The 22298-nt window shown below is 40.6% G+C and overlaps 1 protein-coding gene across 1 annotated transcript in view; it reads right to left on the reverse strand.

Annotated features, from left to right (window-relative positions):
* The window catches only part of SLC9A4 (solute carrier family 9 member A4), a 60568-nt gene that overhangs the window by 18512 nt on the left and 19758 nt on the right, over positions 1-22298 (reverse strand). Inside the window, exons 3-8 of the mRNA XM_025354681.1 lie at positions 12188-12447; positions 10424-10641; positions 7630-7832; positions 6980-7066; positions 3687-3757; positions 1689-1850 (exon numbers count right to left, since the gene is read on the reverse strand). Of these exons, the coding sequence (XP_025210466.1) occupies positions 1689-1850; positions 3687-3757; positions 6980-7066; positions 7630-7832; positions 10424-10641; positions 12188-12447 (1001 nt within the window). The remainder of the gene's footprint in view (positions 1-1688; positions 1851-3686; positions 3758-6979; positions 7067-7629; positions 7833-10423; positions 10642-12187; positions 12448-22298) is intronic.

The raw sequence follows: 22298 nt of genomic DNA on the forward strand, positions 1-22298 counted from the left end.
CCCTCAGTGAGCAGGCCAAAGGCAAGGAGTCCAGGTGAGGTGCACCTCTCATAGACTTGCATAGCTCTCTGTTCTTTATGATTATGTTTGTGTGGCCTTTTTTGTTAATGTCATGACCCTACCAGAGTGTGGTGTCCATGAGGGCAAGGCCTGTGTCCGCTTCACGGTGCTTGGCACATAGGAGGTGTCTAACAGACAGGATTGGATCAAAGGTGTCAAATGCAAGGAGGTTCCAAAAAACTCAGTAACTAAGGTAAGTCAGATTCAAATGCAATATTTTTAGAAATAAAGGTCAATGCAAAAAATTCTTGATGAATATAATATCAACATTTTAAATAACAGAGGATCAATATGCCTGATGTTTCCTTTGCCTGAGATTCCACTATGATGCAGCAGAGCATTGCCAATATATATTTGTCAGCACTTTTCCATTTTAATATCAGAAGTTTCCTTAAAGCCACGTGATGGGCAGCATCAAAACAAATCAACACCCCCCCGCCAACCCTCAAAGAAAAGTCACTAAGAAATAAGGCAGAAAGCTTTGCATTATATTGAAATATCCTCAGGGACGCTAGTTAGGATTCTTCTCAGGCCATGTAAGAAATGCAAGGGTGTTTCTGATTTATTAGCAGGCAAGGGATGAAGGTGTTATCTCAGAAATAAGACTTAGGCAATAGTGACAATTTTATTGCTACCTATTCTTAGCTCTTCTTCCAACTGCCTTTTTAAATGTGAAGACATAATTGAAGCATATGATCAAGTGTTTTTACCTGCTGAAGACAACAGGATGGAGGGGGCCCATGCTCCTTATCCTAAATATATGTTGTGATTAATTTTCCCAATTTATAAATCATTTTTTTCGAGGAAAAACTGGGCATCTTTGGGAAATTAATGCATTCTTTTGACATTGAAGGGGCTCTCATTAAATCTCAGAGTTAAAGCAGTTTTAAGAAGTATTTAGCCAGCTCTTGGGACAAGTGGCTACCAGAGGCTCTACCACGTTGCACGGAAAATCATCTTGTAATGATGGGTTTATATTCCAGTATCACCCCTCCCTATGTCCTGCTTCCACAACAACTCCCTGTTCCTCAGGAAGCCAGGCCACTCGCTGCTTCTACTCCAAGCTGGTCTCACATAGACTCAAGGCAAATTTCACAATCTCATGTAGACCTTCGCCTCAGATGCAATTACAAACACAACTTTCTCTTTACATAGACCACCAATGACAACACCTCCTGCTATCATCAGTCATTCCCAAATCCAAGTTATCATCTCAGAAAGTTAACTCATCTCTCACGTAAAAGAGGAAGAGAAATGGCTTATGCGAAGAAACACAATGGTAGGAAGGACAGAATCACATGCACAGGGGTCATGTCAGGAGCAAACTGAGACAGTCCTGTAGAATATGCTGCAATTCTACACATTCACTTGCCCTTCCCTCCCAAAGAAAGATGTCATACAACTCTAAGCAACATATGCTAGAAAGTAATTTTCAGAAACTAGGTAAAATATGTTGAGCTTTGGCCAAGCCATAAAAATGCCAAGACTTAGATTACGTATTTTAAACATAATTTCTTCTTTATATTTCTGCCTCTTTACTCCTCGTGTACCTTTAGATGAGGCAATGAGTCAGTGCCCCTTGGAATTCTGACAGTGAAAGTTTAGAACAAAGAACAGATATGACTTACTGATGGGGTATGGAGAAAGCTGTAGAGCTTAGTATCCCAGTCTCCACCATCTCGATGGCTTGTTTCATTTCCAGCTTCTTGTACAAAGAAACAATGCTTGATTTGGGTAGGTTCTTTCGGATGAGGATTTTCCGTAAGTATCTATGATCAAACTTCTTAAACCTAAAAATGAAAACCAACATTTTTGAAATCTTGAACGTCTGTTATGTGTTACGTAAGTATGCATTTCTCTTAAAACAAACTACTTACTACTTAACTTTATTCTGAAGAAACATCAGGACAGTGCCTGGTATTCATAGCATTTGAACACATTTTTTTTTTTAAATTCATAGTATTTATGCATTTTTTAAAATAAAAAAAAAGAATGGCCTACTGGCCTGAATACATTGAAAATCAACTAAACAAAAGGAAGGGACAAGCTGCAATCAGGGCAAAAAGTGTGCATAAGTGAGGCGCGGGGGAGGCCCAGCCCAGCTCAGCTCCAATTGTAAGAGAAGAAATGAGGGGGCTGAAGCTTTTGAACAAGTGTTCCATTCTAATAGCGCATAACAGCGGCAGCTGCACTTACAGTAATACTGGCCTATTCAACCAGAACCCAATAACTTTAAATGGCCCGGTAGTTACAGTAGTTTTGCCCCATTATGCTGCAGATCATTTTGAATCCTACCAATTAAGGGGAAGAAAAAAAACCCTACATATGTCCCAATAGCCTGAATGATGGAGACTGTGAATAGGCGAGACTGATGGCCGCTGACTATTGTAAGGAACCTCTGGCCGGCCCATTCGAGCGAGCTGCGCTTTGCATATGGTGCCTTCAGAGTCAGCCATTTGTTTGGAGTTGGAATTTTCAACACTTTCAATCATTTTACATTCAAAGAGTAGTTTGCCCGCCTGCTTTATTTTCCAGAGGGGAACATAGCTTCCCGGGCTGCTGATTTATTATCTGGCAATTGGTTTCCTGGTCCATGAGCTCTGTCAGCTCAGCCCCTCCAGGGTCAGGGGCTGGCTTCCTGAGCTTTGCTGTCTGAGCTCGGCTCAGACCAGGCCTCCTCTTATTCCGACTGGGTCGATCTTCTGTCTTCTAGTTTTCTGCCCTCATGAGAAGCCATGGCTCCTGTGTATTCTCAGCCCACGGTAATCACCTCCCCAACCATAACACCCTCCCTGACTTTCTTTCACTGAGATCGCACTTGACCTTGTCCTGTTCAACTCCAGAGGCTGCCCTCATCCTTCCCATCCTGGATGCTTTGTGTCTCCTGACGTGCCGGGTTCTCCCTGTGTGCCCTCCACTGCCTGACTCGCTCCTGCTTCCCTGCCAGACTCTCTGACGGCTTCTTCTCAATCTCCTTCCGCACTTTCTTTTCCTTGCCTGCGCCCAAGAGTGAGAGCTTCTCAGAGCCCCATCCTCAGTGAGCTGCCAGCTACTCACTCCAGCCGCAACCTTCCTCCTGAACTGGAAACGAAATCCAGTAAAACAATACATTCTGAAAGGTGAGATATGGTGGAGAAGAGGGACTTGGGCATTTAAAAAAAGAATTACCATATTTGAGAATCTTAAAGATCTTCCACCATGGCCTTCCCCACAATGGAGGAATCCCTTGCCAGGATTCCTAAGGAGGCACCAAACTCCCTTTCCAAACTCCTTTTCCAAGCTGGCCATTCCGTGGTAGAGCTGATCTTATCCTTGGGAAGCTTGTCCTTGTTTTTAACGTAAATATTACTTTTCTAATTTCTACTCATTAGCTGTACTAGTTCTCTCTGGAACAACCTACACCGACTCTACCGCGTCTTCCACCTGACAACTCTTTATTTTCCAGGCTTAGCATGCCCTGGAATTTCAACTGCTTCCTGTAGGGGATGGCTCTGGAGCACCTTATCTTCTTGGTCTCCATTCCCTGAATTATCTCTGGTTTTATGCCCAGCTTCCAATGGAACCTTTAGAAGTTACCCATGCCACCCGTATGCTTTGCCAGGGAGTGAAACCCTCGGCCTCCTTACTTGTCTCTCACTTGGTAGTGACTCCAGTGCCCACACACGTCTTCGATTCCAGCCTTTAAGTGATCCATCAGCTGCCAAACAAACACAAGAAAATGATTGCTGGAGAAACGCGAACTCTGAAAGACACACAGGACAGCTAAGACACCTTAAAAAACAAAGGAGGCTTTAATTTTCTGGAGCGTATCTGACTTTCTATCACTGTGTTCGTGTAATAAAACATTTGATGCCTTTCACAGTAATTTCAACTTTGTGTTGTGGTTTAAAGACTCGGTAGTTAAGTTTCTTGATAATTCACATAATATGTAATGAAAACAGGGAACCTGGCATTTGCTTTGGATAATACTTTTCTAGAATGATCTAGGAAATGTCTCATTACTGAAATCATTTGGAGGATAATTAATAATAATAAAATATATCATATTTAAGATATTATTAAATAATTGTAATAACTTTTAATTTCATTGCAAAAGAAAAGAACACACTGCTATCCAATCATATAATTTCTGAAAATATAATTCTATAAATATTATACTATAACATATAATAACAAAATATCTATATTCCTTATTTTTATATGCTTGTTTGATCTAAGTACTTACATTTCACCACTCGAGCAAATTATATTGCATTTGTTTTATCCAAAATTGTTTATGGAAATTTAGGAAAAAGTGCAGTCTTCAAAATAATTATGAAATTAGTCTCCAAATACTTTAAATTTGAAATTATTGAAGTCTATACTGGCTTCTGAATTTTGTTTTGAAAAACAGATTCAAATATTAAATTAATTATTAAATAATTGGTTCACTACTTTCTACCAAAAATTATAACTTTTTTGAGGAAAAGAAAAATAAATGAGAGAAGAATGAAATATCCAAGTGCCATGGACTTAGGTGGATTATCTAATTTGTCAAAATAGTAAATCATAGGAGACAAAGATAGAGACAAAAATCTATGATCAGTTTAAGGCGGTACATATTTCAAAACGGTCACTACTTATCCTTATCTGTTAATTATTTTCAAATGGCCTTGAAAATTTTTCATTAGGATTTCCTGGAATTTAAATAACCAAATTTCCTAGGTCACTTTGAACTTTAGGGTAGATTTTGGAAAACTTCATCATTCATCAGTTTCTCTAGTATTCAAATGGTGAACTCTCAGGGACAGAAGAAACCTAACATTTTTCAGGTTCAACTATCTCCTCAAAGCTTGAATCTCATGTACAGCAACGATGCCACATGTTCCCAATCACTGGTTAGACACATCCACTTCAGCTTCAGGTGTGCCAATCAGGAAATGATTGTCAGAACGCTCTTTCATTAACTGAGTTGAAGTCTCCACCTATAACCCTTCAGACATTAGTTCTCATTTCTATTCCTTGGAGCTATACACAGTGGTATCCCTTCAATGTTGTGCTGAACTTAAACAAACAGGTAGAAACCATGCTCAATATCATATTCATCTTTGCTAGCCTGGGATGTTTTCACTAAAATCTGCCACTGAGCCATGTTTGCAAAAGAAGTAGCACCCTTTGCCCCCTCCTATAGTAAGAGTTCAAAAAAGGCAGAGGACCCCATATTTCACTGGAACAGTGATTTTAGAAACAAGCATGACAATTTTGAATGTTAGTCACTGTGATAGTATTTTGAGGTATCAACATAGCCAGGCAACTCCCCGGTTATTCAATCAAACAGTACTCTAGATGTTGCTGTAAATGTATTTTGTAGATCTGATTGAAGTCATAATCAGTTGTCTTACGTAAGGGAGATGACCCAGATAATCTGGGGGAGCCTGATTCAATCGGTTGAAAGGGCTTAAGAACAGGCCCCAGGCTTCCCTGATGAAGAAAAAAATCCTACTTGTAGACAGTAGCTCTTTTGGATGACCTGTCCCATGGATTCTGGGCTTTCCTAGCCAGTCCCAACAATACTGAAAAACAATTCCTTACAACAAATCTCTTCCTATCTCTATCTCTATCTGTATCTCTATCTCCATTTCTATCTCTGTCTCTGTCTCTATCTCTATCTCTGTCTCTATCTCTATCTCTATCTCTGTCCATCCATCCTACTGGCTCTGCTTCTCTGTTGAGCCCTGATGGAAACACCACCAGCTTGGACAAAAAAGAGGAGGAAATGAACGAAATATGTCAGACCCTCACAATTCTATAAGCAAGAAATAGACCGATAAAGTTACTCAGCTGCAAACTTATGCTACCTTTGTAAACAAAGGAAGTATGATTCAGAGGGTGAAGTTGAGAACTCAGAGGGTGGAACAAAGAGTTGTAAGGGATTAGGGGATTCCCAGCCCTTGAAACCAAATAAAGCTTGCCCAGGAAACATTGAAGTTTGCTTGGCATCGATGACTCCTTTTTTTCTTTCATTATCTCCCCAGCTTTTCGAAAGGCAATAGCCATAACTGTTATTCAACAAGTGTCCTACCATATATTTTAAGAGCAGATAACTTGTTTCTTGAGTTCAACAAATTCATAGATGAAGAGAAACTGAGCCTCAGAAGAGATTATACCCAGAGCCTCACTGAGCCCTGCTCTAGATGATGGAGATAATGAGATTTGGGATTTTTGACCTGATAAGATTCAGATGATATTTTGGATTTTGAATTGATGATGCAGTGTATTGAGACTTTTGGGGTGTTGGGATAGAAAGAAGGTATTTTGCATGTGGAACAGATATGAATCTTTGGGAGACGGAGGGCAGACTGTGGTAGGGAGAACAATGACCTTGCAAAGATATCCATGTCTTAATCCCCAGAACTTGTGAATATGGTAGTTTAGTTTAAAGGAGTATTAAGTGGCAGATGGACTTAAGGTTGCTAATCAGCTGACCTTAAGCTGGAGACAATCTCCTGAATTATCCATGTGGATGCAGTGGGATCATAAAGCTCCTTCAATGTGGAAGAGGGAGGCAGAAGGATCATTGTTGGAGGGATGCAGCCATTGCGGGCTCTGAAGATGGAAGGGGCCATGGGCCAAGGAACGCAGGCAGCCTTTGGAAGCTGTGGGAGTTGAGGAAACAGATTCTCCCCAGGGCCTCCAGAAAGGAGCACAGCCCTGCAACACCTGGATTTTGAACTTCCGACCTCCAGAACTGTAAGACAATAAATCTGCCTTGTTTTAATCACTAAGTTTGTGGCAATTTCCTACAGCAGCCATAGGAAACTTATACAGTCAGCCTTGGTAGAGGAGGAAAGAGGAAGTCTAGTGACATGTGCACACGTCTCATGGTAACAAAGGGGAAATGTCTTATTAATTTATTTATTGTGACTATGAGATAACTTACACGAATATGAAGCTCTTCATTGATGGATTCTTTTTTATTGGTTTTTTTAACATCCAGGTACCTGACCAGAGGGCCAATTGTGATTCCCTAGATCAGAAATAGCAAAATAAAAGGGTTCTGCTGTGTTGAACACTGTCACTAGAGAGAGCAAATTTATTAACAAAACCATTAGAATGTCCAATCTATATGTTTTGGTACTAGCTATTACAGAATAAATGCTCCAATGTTCACTTCAGGTCTTCGTTCCTTTAAGTACTGCAATAAAAATAGATACATTGTTTGTATTTTAATATAGGAATTTGGTTTCACCCATTAAAATAAACGTTCATTGGTTCATTAAGAGCTAACTCCCACTAAAACAAAAACGTATGCTACCTAGTACTAATTGGAATCTCTTTTTCAGAAATATAGAGTAGCTATTAGTCACCTGTTACTCAGGAATCTTTTTCTTAATATGCTATAGTGATTAAAAGGCAATATATTTCAGAAGTTAAAGGATGGTCACAAACATGATCTAGAAATCTCTGGAAATTTAGTTTGGGTATTGAGTGCAGATCTGAAAATCAGATAAAATGCCTTTATTTGTATTTTACTAATTTACTACGTTGTCCTGAAATAATCTATTTTAAATATAAGGGAAACCTACTCACCTGAATAAATACAGTAAAGTATATAACTACTAGAGTAGCAGTGACGAACATTTTCTTCCTAGGAAAAAGAGACAGAGGAAGCAAAAATGCAAGTGAAAAACTTCCGGCTCCTCGAACACCACTGTAGAAAATGATGCACTGGTCCTTGATGGAGAAGGGGAAAGTCCGAAACTGGTTACTGATATAGAAGAGGGCAAATACGCCTAGAAAGGGGGAAATATGTATTAGAGCAGAGGATCATGAACAAGCAGAGATACAGAGCTAGTGAACTGAGGTTGTGTGTGCGTGCCCTGCAAACAATGCAGCCTAATTCCATCATACATCCATGATTGTCTATCCCAGGTAGAGTATCTTTTATGGCTTTTCACTTTGTTGGTTGTGAGACAGTAGCACTTCAAGTGGGAATCTTCGCTACAGTTTCCTGGCATGTGTTGTGTGTATGTGTCTGCATTAGTGTGTTTAAATTAATAACATCTTGATTTTTTTAATGTAAGGTATATATTTTTCTAATCTATATTCATAATTTTTGTCCTGCCTTTCAAACCTAGTCAAAGCAAGGGTATTGTTGAGTGGGTAGGGGGGATAAACGCATTCTTATCATCTCATATTCTCATTAAGTATCCAAAGGAGGTCTGTAATTTTAAAATGAGAGGGGTCCTCTTAGAGACTATGGTCTCTACAATCAAATCCTTTATTGTTGGCTTGTCTCTCTTGAGGTTCATTGCAAACAAGGAAGGAAGTTGGCAAAGGTTAGGGGGTGAGTGGGTGCTTCTTACTGCCAGTGAGCTTCTTAAACAGAAGGTTTAGGGTGGAAGAGCTTGCTGGAAACATAGAGGAGTTTTCTACCACATTGATTTTCATCCCCAAGTGGCTCACATAACCTAGGTACCACCAATGCAGTGGTGCCTGGTAGGAAAGGTCCCTTCACTAAAGCTCTGATAAATCAAGAGTTTCACTTAGTAGAATAAAACTCTCCACATCCTTATGTACTTCTCGTCACACAGACTTGCCAGCAAGCATTATTTGATAATAGGCGCACGGATAGTGCAAAAGATAAGCAAATTTACTTTTTAAAATATTGTTGTGTTTGTCCTGGATCCTCTCCATGCCAGTCATGTGACCTTGAGTGAGGTTCTTAACCATTTCATGTCCTCAGACTCCTCATCTGCTTGATGGGGTAGCCATAGTTTTTCTCTCAGAATGTGAATGTAAGGATTAAATAAATTTAGCATCCATAAATAACGTAAGATGCAGCCTTTTACGTAACAAGCCTTCACGAGTGTGAACTACTATTAGCTGTGATGAGTCAGCGTAGGAAGAGAACAGGCTATGAGGGGGAGAACCGAATTCTAACACCTGGCTTTGTCAATTGCTGTGATGTGACCAATTTTGTCACTGTTTTGGCGGTTTTTCCATCAATCTCCTCAACTGTAAGAGTATGGGGTTGATCTGGATCATGAAGGATTAACAATGTCGAGGTTCCTGCAACATAAATCCTCCTCTTCTAGTTAGTTTCTTTTCTTGTTGGCTGGGCTAAAGCTCTGTAATTTTACTTCCCTTGGGCATTTGCTCTCCTCCCCTGTAGATTCCCAGAGTATTAGAACTGAAAGGGAACTAAGAAATTTGTTCAAATCCATCATTCTGTGATTGAGGAAGATGATTTTGAACAGTTAAATGTCTGTCCAAGATCAAACACTGGTTCGTAATAAGACCAGTGATTTGAGATAATAAACTTGTATCACAGCTTCCTCTATTCTCCCACAAGGAGCCCAACAACATATATATTCAGAGTTACTTATAGATATTTTCATATTTCTCTATTCTTGTTAATCTCCTCTAGAGCCTAAAACCCATCCTAAATGAATTTGGAATTAACTTGTTCAAGATAGGTTCTCAGTCATTTCACCTAATTTCTCTTTGAGTAATTGGCTTGAAAATATGGATCAAAGTCATTTAACATAACGCTTCAAATATTAGTCGAGTCACTTAAAAATAGACTTGCTTGTAATCAAAAGGCAACACATATATTGTATGTCAGTGCTTAATGTTCTTTTCTGGCTCCTGAAAAATAAATGTACAAGATAAATCATCAACCACTAGTTCTCATTTTAAAAGATTAGTTACATTTTACAGGTGTGATGCCAGTTACACTCTAAAGTTGTTCTTACTAATTAATACAAAGCTCTTTTAAAAATATTCACTTCCTGATTTTTTTGTTTGCTATACATCACACATTCATGCACTCAACCCTCAAATAAAACCACCTATACTGTTTAGGGGGATATTTTCTATCACTATTTGTCTTCCATGGAATACAATTTGTGAGATCTCACTTATCCTATAGTGAAAGTGTGAATAAATGCCCACAGTTTATAATCCATATCTGATGTAAGGTGCGAGAGGATACAAATCTGCAAAGAAGTGAAGAGCAAGGGATATGTTGGTCTTAGAAACCAAAAACATTGGTGCAACTCCAAATAAAAGTAACAAACATGTATTTTCCATTGACTGAATTATATATAAATAGGTAGTTGTGAAAGTTCTTTCTTCAATTAAATAAAATACTCCTTGCCCCGACCTTGCTTCAGTGCAGAACCTGATCAACCACTAATTACTTTGAGCTGACTGAGGGAACAAACAGGAAAGATTCCTGCTCACAACCAGGTGCCTAGTCTACCCTAACCGGTAAAACCAGTTAGCATCTACTCAGTCCTCTAGTTTTTACATTGCAGAAGGGAATAAAAGAACCGAAATGCAGCAGGACCAGAGACTCTGGGGTCCTGTTGTCTCTTACTGATGGCTCTCCAGATTTGGCAGAAGGCCAGGGTGAAGCAGATGAAGGCCCAGTTCCACTCATGATTCTTGCCCACGGTGGACACGCCCATGAAGATGAAGATCAAGGTCTCACTGACACTGCTCAGCATCTTCATGAAGTACTTGATGGTCGTGTATGACGTCTGGGACACGTTTTCTTCCACGTACTTTTTCATTGTTACCGCGCAGGCTGTGATTCTATAAAAGGAGCAGAGTCGAGTCTCAGAGAAAATCTATGAGGTTTTCCCCCTCCACAAAACGCCCTCCCCACAGGCGATGCCACAGATGCATGAAGCCCTTGTTGATGCAGGAATATCTCCCTTATTCCCTTCTGTGGCTGCAGATTGTCCACAGATCGTCTTTCTCCCTCTTTTCCCTCCCTAAGGGATCTTTACAAGGTAAAGCCAAATGTGGTGGGAAGGTGGGCGTGGCACGGTGAAATAAAAGGACACGTAATTCCCATGGGCACACCCAATGCGGAATGCTTCTCTCTTGCCCTCTTCATGAAGAGTTTTCAGTCCCAACTCACACTCTACTTTACTCTGCCTTAAACCAAAATAACAGAATAATTCAGCAAGGTTCTCATTTCCTCCAACCCAACCATAAATGATCAAAACTTCTAAAGCAATGCAAGGTTCTCTTTTATTGGCTTTATTTCAAATATTTCTGCTCAAGAGCCATTAAGCAAGTATGGGAAAAAGAAAAAAGCTTGCCTTGTCTTAGAAGTTTTGGTCATTTTCCAGGTGGGAAAGTGACAGACGCCTGGAGTTTACACTATCACATTTAATTGAAAGAGGTATTTCTCTACAATAAAATTAAATGTATCAGCCTGAATAGCTGGAAAGAACGATAATGCCATAGAGAAAACAACATGACCAGATATAATAAGCCATGCTGAGAAGCCTCATTCAAAGATAAACATCTCAAGGATACAAGGACATAAGGATACACATTTCAAAAATATTTTCATTAGAGCCAAGAAATGTAGATTTCTAGTCTGATCCCACCTGCCTAGTTTCATCCCACAATGAAGAGCCATGGCTGCATGATGTGGTTGGAGGGGCACAGAGGAAGGCAGAGCCCAGGAACGGCAGTCCTTCAGGCATGCCTCTTTTCAACTTTAAAATTAACTTTTCCACTTTGGGAGGCCAAGGTGAGTGGATCACAAAGTCGGAGATCGAGACCATCCTGGCTAACACAGTGAAACGCCGTCTCCACTAAAAATACAAAAACATTAGCCGGGCATGGTGGCGGGCACCTGTAGTCCCAGCTACTCAGGAGGTTGAGGCAGGAGAATGGCGTGAACCCGGGAGGCAGAACTCGCAGTGAGCAGAGATCGCGCCACTGCACTCCAGCCTAGGTGACAGAGAGAGACTCCGTCTCAAAACAAAAACAAAAACAAAAAAACACTTTTCAAGGAAAAAACACACTACTGAGATGAGAATAAGTTTCCCCAGATCTTCTCTGTACCAGCTTTCCTGAGCCTTCTAAATTGAAGTGATAATTGCTATGCTTTCCTCAGGCAAATCACAAGAAGACGACGACGAAGGCAAACATTGGGGAGAATGTTCGTTTGACAAAGAACCTGAATCAGGTTTTATAAAAGTTTAGAAGCGCCTAAATCCTGCAACACCTGGGAGGGTTAGCGTCATTAGTCAAGTCTTTCCCAGCTGCCCGGTTCACGTGATGGGGTCCTAAACTTTCTTTCTATTACTATGTGACTTGATCCTTGGTTTGTACTCACGCCAGGATGCCGGAGAGATAGAGGGTTTCAGCAGCTAAGTAAGACAAATAGCTGAACATGAAGACGATGAGTGGCTCAATTGCAGAGATATTCTGCGTGAAACGTGTGATAAACGCAGAGATAAATCCAAAAACGATGCCAAACAATACCCCTCCAAGCCCCACAATGACGAATCGGGCACATCCAGCCAAAATGTCCACAGGTTCTATGTCTTCAAATTTATGCATCTTTGTAAAGGCAATTAACATATTGTATAAGACCTAGACAAAAAGGAGAGAAAATAAATATGAATTATGAACAGGAACAGAAACTAGGAATACTTTGCGTGCCGATTCTCAGCTTTGTGTCTAGTTGAGTAATACACAAAAATAAATTACACAACAAAAAATACTAAGATGACTGCCTTTTAACTGTATTCCCAATAATTTAGATGTATTTGGTTTCACTGAATAAAAAGTGTAATACTCACAACTTGCAATCACTGAGCCCCTACTACATGCTGGTCTCTTTGCTAAGCTTTCAGTGGCAGTTAATTTATTGCCTCCAAACTCCAAATGTACCGTTCCGTTTGTGTTCTATAATAGACAGTGGAATTCCTTTAAGCATTTTTTTCTTTAAAGTGAGCACCTAGTTAAGCTCTGTCCGTAGAGGGCCTAGAAAGGACATTCAGGGCCGGGCGCGGTGGCTCACACCTGTAATCCCAACACTTTGAGAGGCCGAAGCGGGCAGATCACGAGGTCAGGATATCGAGACCATCCTGGCTAACACAGTGAACCCCCGTCTCTACTGAAAATACAAAAAAATTAGCCGGGCGAGGTGGCGGCGCCTGTAGTCCCAGCTACTCGGGAGGCTGAGGCAGGAGAATGGCGGGAACCCGGGAGGCGGAGCTTGCAGTGACCCGAGATCACGCCACTGCACTCCAGCCTGGGCGACAGGGCGAGACTCCGTCTCAAAAAAAAAAAAAAAGAAAAAGAAAGAAAGGACATTCAGGTGCAGGCGGAAGGGCCTTCCTGCAGTTCTTCTGGGGCCTGTGGGGAGAGTCAGCCATGTGGGTGTGAGGAACTCCAGCGGATCCTGCCTGAGCCACAGGCCCTGAAAGTGATCCCTCTGCAACCCTACAGCTTCGGCCTGGCCATAACCTGTCTGCAAAAAAACCCCGGCATAGCCCATGTGCAACATGTCTGTGGCCCAGCGCTCCCAGCAGCCCACGCTCTGAGAGCCTTCTCCCCCTTCCCCGATGCAGCCTGCTCTTTTGAAGATTCTCTGCCATCTTCCAAGCGCAGGCTCCCACTGCAGCCCCGCACAGGGATTGCTGACTGATGTCTGGCCCTGCCTGCCCTCCAGAGGGTGGTTGATTGCTTGCCCAGCAACTCCAGACCAGCTCCAGTCTGGCTAAAGCAGCCAACTTCTCTGCTACCCAGTGGCCAGTCCACACCTTTTCCAGTAAGAGGTAAACCCTTCCCAAGCGTGTCCTTCCTTGGGTGCCCTCCCTCAGCCCTAGGGTACATAGAGAGTTTCCTTATATCTTATAGTTATGCCTTTATTATAGTTAATACATTTTATAATGCATTCACATTTTTTATTTAACCTATCATGTGGTGTATCTTACCTGATTGCACCTAGACTGTTATTCCCTCCATACACATCATTTCATCAAATCCCCCAAACGACTCTAGCCTATGTGACACACTCTCTGAATTTTCCCATTATTTCTCTATTTATTTCAACGTTATTTTGAAGCTGCAGAGATCTACTTATCACTGTTTCATGCCACTCCACAGCCCAGAACTATGATCTAGCTCCTGCAAAGCGGCAGCAGGTGTACAGGTAATGAGACATAGAGAAGAGCTGAACGAAGATCTCTGCAGAAATGAAGACCTTTGGGAATATCAGCCCCTCAAGAGTCCTGCAAAACCACAGTACATGCCTCTGAGCCTCTATCTACACCAGGAAAATTGCAAAAAATCAGAGCAGAGGGCGGAAGCTAAAACTCAAGGAAATCGTGGCCATGATGGTATTCTGCATGCTTCAGAGGCACAGATGGACTGCATGGACCTTCTAGAACTGAAGATGCCCCTCACCTTCACAGCTGGCTCTCATGTCCCCTCTGGCTGTGGCCTTCCATGCTGCACCTTGCCAGACTCGCCCAGGCCTTCTGCTTGACTCTGATCTCTCCAAGATGGGAATCATCTTCCTTACGGGGACACTCGGTGTCACCACTGATATCCAGTGTGGCCTGACAGCCTTTGGGTTCTGGCTTTGGGTTCTGGCTTTGGCTTCATCCTCAGGACTCACCAGAACCGCACACTGCGTTGTGTACACACTGTCCCCTTGCTGTGGTCTGCAGCCTACAGGAATTCATTCCTCCTCCAGCCCCTTTCCTAGTCCTGGCCACTCCAGGTCGTCTGTAAGCCCGACCTCTGCTGATTCCCTCTAATACCACCTTCATGATAAAAGATTGTTGTTTTTGGCCAGGGGTAGTGGCTCATGCCTGTAATCCCAGCACTTTGGGAGGCCGAGACATGTGGATCACCTGAGGTCAGAAGTTCGAGACTAGCCTTGCCAACATGGTGAAACCCCATCTCTACTAAAAATACAAAAAATTAGGCAGGGCACCGTGGCTCACACCTGTAATCCTAGCACTTTTCGGGGCCAAGGCAGGCAGATTGCCTGAGCTCAGGAGTTCGAGACCAACCTGGGCAACATGGTGAAACCCCATCTCTATTGAAATACAAAAAATTAGCCAGGCATGGCAGTGTGCTTCTGTAGTCCCAGCTACTTAGGAGGCTGAGGCAGGAGAATTGCTTGAACCTGGGAAGTGAAGCTTGCAGTAAGCCGAGACCACACCAATGCACTCCAGCCTGGGTGACAAAGTGAGACTCTCTTAAAAATACAAAAAAATACAAAAATTACACCACCGTTGGTACACACCTGTAATCCTAGCTACTCAGGAGACTGAGGCAGAAGAATTGCTTGAACCTGGGAGTAGGAGGTTGCAGTGAGCTGAGATTGCACCACTGCACTCCAACCTGGGTGATAAGAGCAAAACTCAACCTTATTTAAGAAAAAAAAAAATGTTTTCTCATAGAGAGGTTGGCAGTAAATGATTGATCATGTGCAAAAGTTGTCCCTAGGCAGCTGTCTTGTTTTGTTCATAATCATGAACAGTTGGAGTGCATCAATGACAAAGGCCTTCTCCTTGCTCTCCCTTCTAAAGAATGCCTTAGTTTGTTTGAGGGAGGCTGTCCTCTAGGGACAGATAGATGCAAAAGCAGCAGGAGGTTATGGGATGGACATATTTGTGCTGCAGTCACCATGTAACAGTACACTTTTTGCTACTCCCTTATGTGCGGATATCAAACATCATACAGAGTGGCTCTGGGCTTGGGAATGTGAGCTGGCAGTGAGGGGCATGCCTCGAAGTAGCTCCAGTGCCATCAATCCTCATCTAGGATGCTTCATTGCCAATGTACTTTGTTGACAGGGGAGGGCACACAAGGAGGTTGCACAGTGGCCCTCTGCTAATGACTTTTTGGTCCACAAGCACCTCTACAATAAGGTTCTGTGACCTTGACTCCTGTATGACTCCCCTAGGGATGCTGCGAGAAAGTCCCACAAGCTGGGTGGCTTGAATTAACAAAAATGTATCCTCTCACTGTTGTGGAGTCTAAAAGTCCAGACTCGAGATGTTGGCAGGGCCATGCTCCCTGAAGGCATTAGGGGAGGGCCCTTCCTTGCCTCTTACAAGCTTCTTCTGGTGTCTGCCAGCAGTCTTCACTGTTCCTAGGTTTGTGAGTGCATCACTCCAGTCCCTGCCTGCATCTTCACCTGGTCTTCTCTGTGTGTCTCCTCTGTGTCATATCACCTTCTTATAAGGACACCAGGCATTGGATTAGGGTCCACCATGGTCCAGTGTGAGCTCGCCTTCAATAAGGATAACTGTAAAGACACCGTTTCCAATTAGGGTCCCATCCTGAGGTTCCAGGTGGGCATGGATCTTTGAGGGGACACTATTCCACCCAGTAAAGCTTTTATAAACAAAATGACCATGCTGTGAAATTAACTTGTATTACAGACTGGAAGTTTTCGTTATAAATCTCTCAGAGCACAGATAATTTTATTTTGAATTTTACAAGGTCTTAAACTGTGGCTTGTTCCCCAAATGGTTCAATCACGTTTCTTAAGAGAGCCTAGGATGCAGGTATTGAGTGTATGGATTAGTGCTCACTGCTCAATGTAATAAGTAACCAGTAGCCAATAAGCACGGTTAGGTAAGGGAATGTGGGCAGAAGGTTATAATAGGCTTGCCGTCTTCCCTCAAACATAAGTTTCTAGTGTATTCTCTGGGAGGAGAGGAAGCTGGGGAAGATGAAGAAGAGTCAGAAAGCTTGGTGCCAATGGGTCCAAGCAAGTATACGCACAGCATACAGACACACACAATAGACACACACACAACAGACACACAACAGACACACAAGCAACAGACACATGCAACAAACACACAGACACACACACATACCACGGACATTGTGAATTTCTGATATTAGGACAGGAATTACTTAAAAAGAGAAAGACTTGCAGAAAGCTTAAACTGAATTTGGTTAAGAATATACATGATAAAGTGTAGAAATGTCCAGAAACAAAAAAAAAAAACAAAGGAAAAGCCCCACAAATGTCCCACAATCCCTCCTAGAGAAAACTACTACAGATATATATTTTCTAATTCTGTCTGTCTATCTATCTGTCTGTCTGTCTATCTGCCTATCTATCTATCTATCTATCTATCTATCTATCTATCTATCTATCATCTATCATCTATCCATCTGCTGTCTATCATCCACCTCTCTATCTGGGGCAGTCGGAGCCCCTCAGATCTCTAACTGCAGGGATTCCCATCTGCCATTCTCAGCTAAGGCCTGAGCTTAGCAGGGACACTGAGATAGGCCCCTTTCTGGAAGGAAAAGGACTCCTTGGATACGTGTTTTAGTCTGCGGTTCCTGATGAGCTTGATAAAGTCTCTAAGAAATGCAGTAAAGACAGTCCCATCCAGCTTCTGTCCCTCCCTCTCTCCTTCCCCTGGAATCACTCTGCACGGTGACCTGAGGGCTCTCCCATCCCCCTGGGCTTCTTCCCCATTTTCCCTCACAGAAGTTTCTCTAGTAAAACTCTTATACGTTTAATGCACTCTGAGTGTCTGATCCATGACGGACCTGGACAACATCTATCGGTCTGTTTGTGTATCAATCATACTTTACAAAACTGTTAAAATCCTGGTCTATTTTATTTAAACAAACTGAAGCCATGCTTTAAGAAAACCTGGGCTGAGTATTTGAAACAAAATGTGACTTATGATTTTGAATGAATCCAAAAGAATCTTAGTGGTTGTGTCTCGACTCGGTGAGTTTGTTTAGTCCAATTTCACTTTCTGCCACATACGGGTCTTAGAAGGCCTGGGTATTGCACTGTTGGAGTTGAGCTCACACTGAAAGGAATGAAGCCACAGTGAGGAGTCACACACTCCCCACAATCCCAGAAAAGGAAAATCTGAATGAGGTTAAGTGGAACCTGACTGTTTATTTGACTCTCAAATCCAAAGGAAACTCAGAGAACATGACCGAGACTCAAAGATTTGAATATTGTTGCCATAAACTAAAATTCTTTTACATAGCTTGTTAGATTATTAGTAGCTACCCAGACTGTTCCAATGGCCTGGGAAAGGCAATTGGACCAGCCTTGTCTTTGGACACCAGTGTGCCCTGCCAGGAAGATGCCATGGCAGTTTCAGAAGCTAAAGTAGTACATATAATTAAGAAGACTGCCTTTACAATCACAATCCTTACTACTGCACGAAAAACAGTTCTTACCTTTCAAATTACCAGGCTTTGGGTAACATTATAGTTGCAAAAGATTTTCTTTGGGTTCATTTCAAGTCACAATAATGTGTGTGTATCTTTTATACACTGAAGGGAAAAGCTCAGCCAATGCTAAATCTCAAACATGTCCACAGCCCCATAGAGAACAAGGTTAGATTTTCCCTCTTCACTCATTGTCTCAGCAAATGATCCTTTTGTGTTACCTTTAACACAAGATTCTCCAAGCCTTCCAACATTATAATAGTGATGGTCCTGTAGCTGATGCCACTGTAAAAGTTTGCAAAGCCATTTTAACATGCAGAGACTCACACAATGACTAAAAACATTAGTCCTTCGACCAGGGCTCAGCAGAGGTGAAGAGTCAATCCCAAATGTGCTATTTTTTTTTTCTTGTTAACTTTATTGAGGAAAGACTTACATATGATAAACTGCATCTAAAATGAATGAATACTGGACATTGTGGACACCCATAAAGCCATCGCCATAGTCAAAATACAGAACAATTCCATGAACCCTGAAAGGTTCCTCATTCATTTGAAGTCCATCCTTCTCTCTGACCCTGCCCCAGGAAATCTCTAATTTATTATTGTCACAGTAGATTAATTTACATTTTATATAAGTTGAATAACAAATTATGAACCCTTTTTTTCTGGCTTATTTAACTCGGCATGATGTTTTTGAGAGTTACCCAAGTTGTTGCAGATATTAGTGGTCCCTTCCTTTTTATACCTGAGTAGTATTCTATTATCTGGTTATGGCATATTTTCTTCATTTATTTACCTATTTACCTGTTAATGAATACTTGTCCACCCCCCACCCCCAAGTTTTTGGCTGTTTGAATGTTGCTACTATGAACATTCATGTACAAGCCTTTTTTGTAGACCTATGTTGTCATTTCTCTTGCATATGTACCTAGGAGTACAATGGCTAGGTAGTATGGTAGACATGTGAAAGTTTTAAGAAACTGCCAAATTGTTTTCAAAGTCATAATATCAGGCCAGACATGGTGGCTCATGCCTGTAATCCCAGAACTTCGGGAGGCTGAGGCGCTGAGGCAGGTGGATCACTTGAAGCCAGGAGTTCAAGACCAGCCTGGCTAACATGGTGAAACTTGTCTCTACTAAAAATACAAAAATCAGCTGGGTGTGATGGCATGTGCCTGTAATTCCAGCTACTCAGGAGGCTGAGACCCGACAATCCCTTGAACCTGGGAGATGGATATTGCAGTGAGCAGGTGAGCAGAGATCATGCCACTGCACTCCAGCCTGGGCAACATGGTGAGACTCTCTCTCAAAATTAGAAAGAATAAAAACAAAGTCATCATATCATTTTATATACCCACCTGTGGAGCCTAAAGCAACCTCATCTTAGATGCTAATCCACCATGTTGCCTCTAAGATTTCTGTTTTATCCACTGTTCTTTTTGTAAAAGCATATACTGTAAATTTTATCCACTGTTCTTTTTGTAAAAGCATATACCCTTGATTTACAGTAAGTAAAGCAAGTACAGTAAGCCCAAACAACTTTGTCCATAAATTCTGCCTATAGACAGATTTATACAACATTCTTGCCTTTCCCTACAATTGTTCTACACATTCCTTCTCTATGGTATATAAGCCCTGGGTCTGGGAGTTAATGGCACGGGGCTCCACCGTATCGTCTCACCACTGCTGAAGACACAAGCATAGCTTCTGTTCCTAAGTCTCTGTTAAATGTTTATTTCTAAAAAAACTAGGTATATCCATCTCTTTTATCTGCCTCTCAGCTTCCTTGGACTTTTGGGGTAGACTTGGACAAACACTGTCTACTGCAGAACACCACCAGAAATGTATGAGATTTCCAGTTGCTCCATATCCTCGTCAACACTTGATATTGTCAGGTTTTTTTATTCTAGTAATTCAAATGGCTGGGTGGCATTTCACTGTGATTTAATTTGCATTTCCCTGATTACTAATTATGTTGTGCATATTTCCATGTGCTTACTGGCCACAAATATATCATCTTTTATGGTGTATCTGCTCAAATCTTGTTCCTATTTTTAATTGAGCTGTTTATAGCCTTATTGAGAACTAAAATTATTTAAAATTATTTGCATATTCTCTATGTCTTTTGTGAAATGGATGTATAGTGAATGTTTTCTTTCATATGTAGCTTGCTTTTCTGATTGTGCATTTTGAAGAGCATTTCTTTTTCTTTTCATAAAATCCAATTCATTGCTTTTTCTTTTTTATGTGTGTTTTAATTTGTGCTTTTCCTGTCTTTTGACTACTCCAAGGTCAAAAAGTCTTTGTTTCTATAGTCATAAAGATTTACTTCCATGTTTTCTTCCAGGACATTTATAATTATACCTTTTCCATTTCATCTATGATACATCTTGTGCTAATTTTTAAATATAGCTTGAGGTTAGGGGTGATTTTCATGTTTTCCACATGGATACCAGATTTTTTCAGCACCATTTGTTGAATAGACTGCCTTCCATTGAATTGCCTTGGTTCTTTTGCCAAAAATTAATTGGCCATGTATATGTAAGTCTATTTCTAAACTCTCCAGTCTCTTTCATAGTCTATATCTCTATTCTTTAATTAATATTGTCATTTGTGTAGAATTATTATTATCGTGGCATTATAGTAAGTCATCACATAAGTCTTTTAGCTTTGTTTTTTAGTTTTAAACATTGTTTCGTGTAGTCTAGGTCATTCACATTTCCAAACAAAATTTTAGCATCAGCTTTGTCAATTTCTACTAAAATGTTTTCTGGGATTTTGATTGGCTTTTATTGAATCTATAGATAAAATGGGAGAAAACTGATACCTTAAAAATGTTGACTCTTCCATTAATGAATATGATATTATTTAGGTCTTCTAATTCCTGTCAGTAATGTTCTATAATATTCAGTGAAAGGATCTAGCATATCTCTGTTAAAATCAGTTGGAAGTATTTCTGTTTTGGGGTACTCTTAAATGTTATTTAAAAGATATCTAAAATGTTATTTTCTTTCTTGAAACATGAAACATCTAGAAGTGTGTCGTTTAATTTCCAAATATTACGAATTTCCTAGATATTTTAAATTTATTTTTAATTCTGTTGTGAACAAAAAATATACTCTGTGTGGCCTCGAGGCTTCTAAAGTTATTGAGGCTTCTTTAGTTGTCAAATGTATGGTCGTTTTTCTTAAGCATACCATAAGCACTTGAAAAGAATGTTGAGTTTGCAGTAGTTGGGCACAATATTCTATGAATAGGGATTAGGGCAAGGTGGTTGATAATATTCAGATTCTCCATGCCTTGCTGATGATATTTTACTTGATTTTAGTATCATTTCCTAAGAGAAAGGTATTAGAATCTCTTACTAAAATTATGGAATTGTCATTTTCTGCCTTTCAATCTGTCAATTTTCAATGCATGTATTTTGTTGCACTATTATTAGGTGCATACACATGTACAATTTTTAGGTATTCTTGATTAGTCAGCTTTTTTTATCATTATGATAGATCCCTCTTTAACTTTCTAATACTTTCTATCATTATGTCTTTTAACTGATATTAATGTAGCCAAATCAACATTATTATGCTTATTGTTTGCTTGGTTTATCTTTTTGTATCCATTTACTTTCACCTCATTTATGTCTTTATAATTAAATTGCATTTCTTATAAATAGAATATATTTGGGCCCTGCTTTATAATCAGTTCCATTAATCTCTGGCTTTTAATTGGAGTGGTTAGTCCATTAACAGTCAATGCATTATTGTTATGGTTAGATTTAGATCTACCATATTACAATATTTTTTCTTTTCCCCTCCTTCACTCCTGGTTTATTATCTTTTCCTGCATTCATTTTTATCTATTGAATACTTTTTAGAATTCTATTTTAATTTTATCTATTGATCAAATTTTTTGCATTATGTTTGGTGGTCCTCTACAGTAACATCCTTAACTTTTTACAGTATACTTTGGCTAACATTATACTACTTCATATAAAATAAAGAAACCTTATAGCCATGTCAGTTCATTAAATGTACTGATTTTTAACTGTCCTTAAGAACCAAAGTAAGAAACCTCTTTGTAGTCATAATATTAAATCTTATGGATTCATTTGACACTGATAGCTGAGGCCCTAATAATAATTCATTGCATTTTGTTGTGATCACCAACCCTCCTAGCCATGAGAGTTATGGTCCCCACCATGCACATGGATCCCTGTAAGGGTAACTTCTATGACATAGCATCTGAGGAAGGGGT

Source organism: Theropithecus gelada, chromosome 13 (assembly GCF_003255815.1).
Source record: "Theropithecus gelada isolate Dixy chromosome 13, Tgel_1.0, whole genome shotgun sequence".
NCBI classification, from domain to species: domain Eukaryota; kingdom Metazoa; phylum Chordata; class Mammalia; order Primates; family Cercopithecidae; genus Theropithecus; species Theropithecus gelada.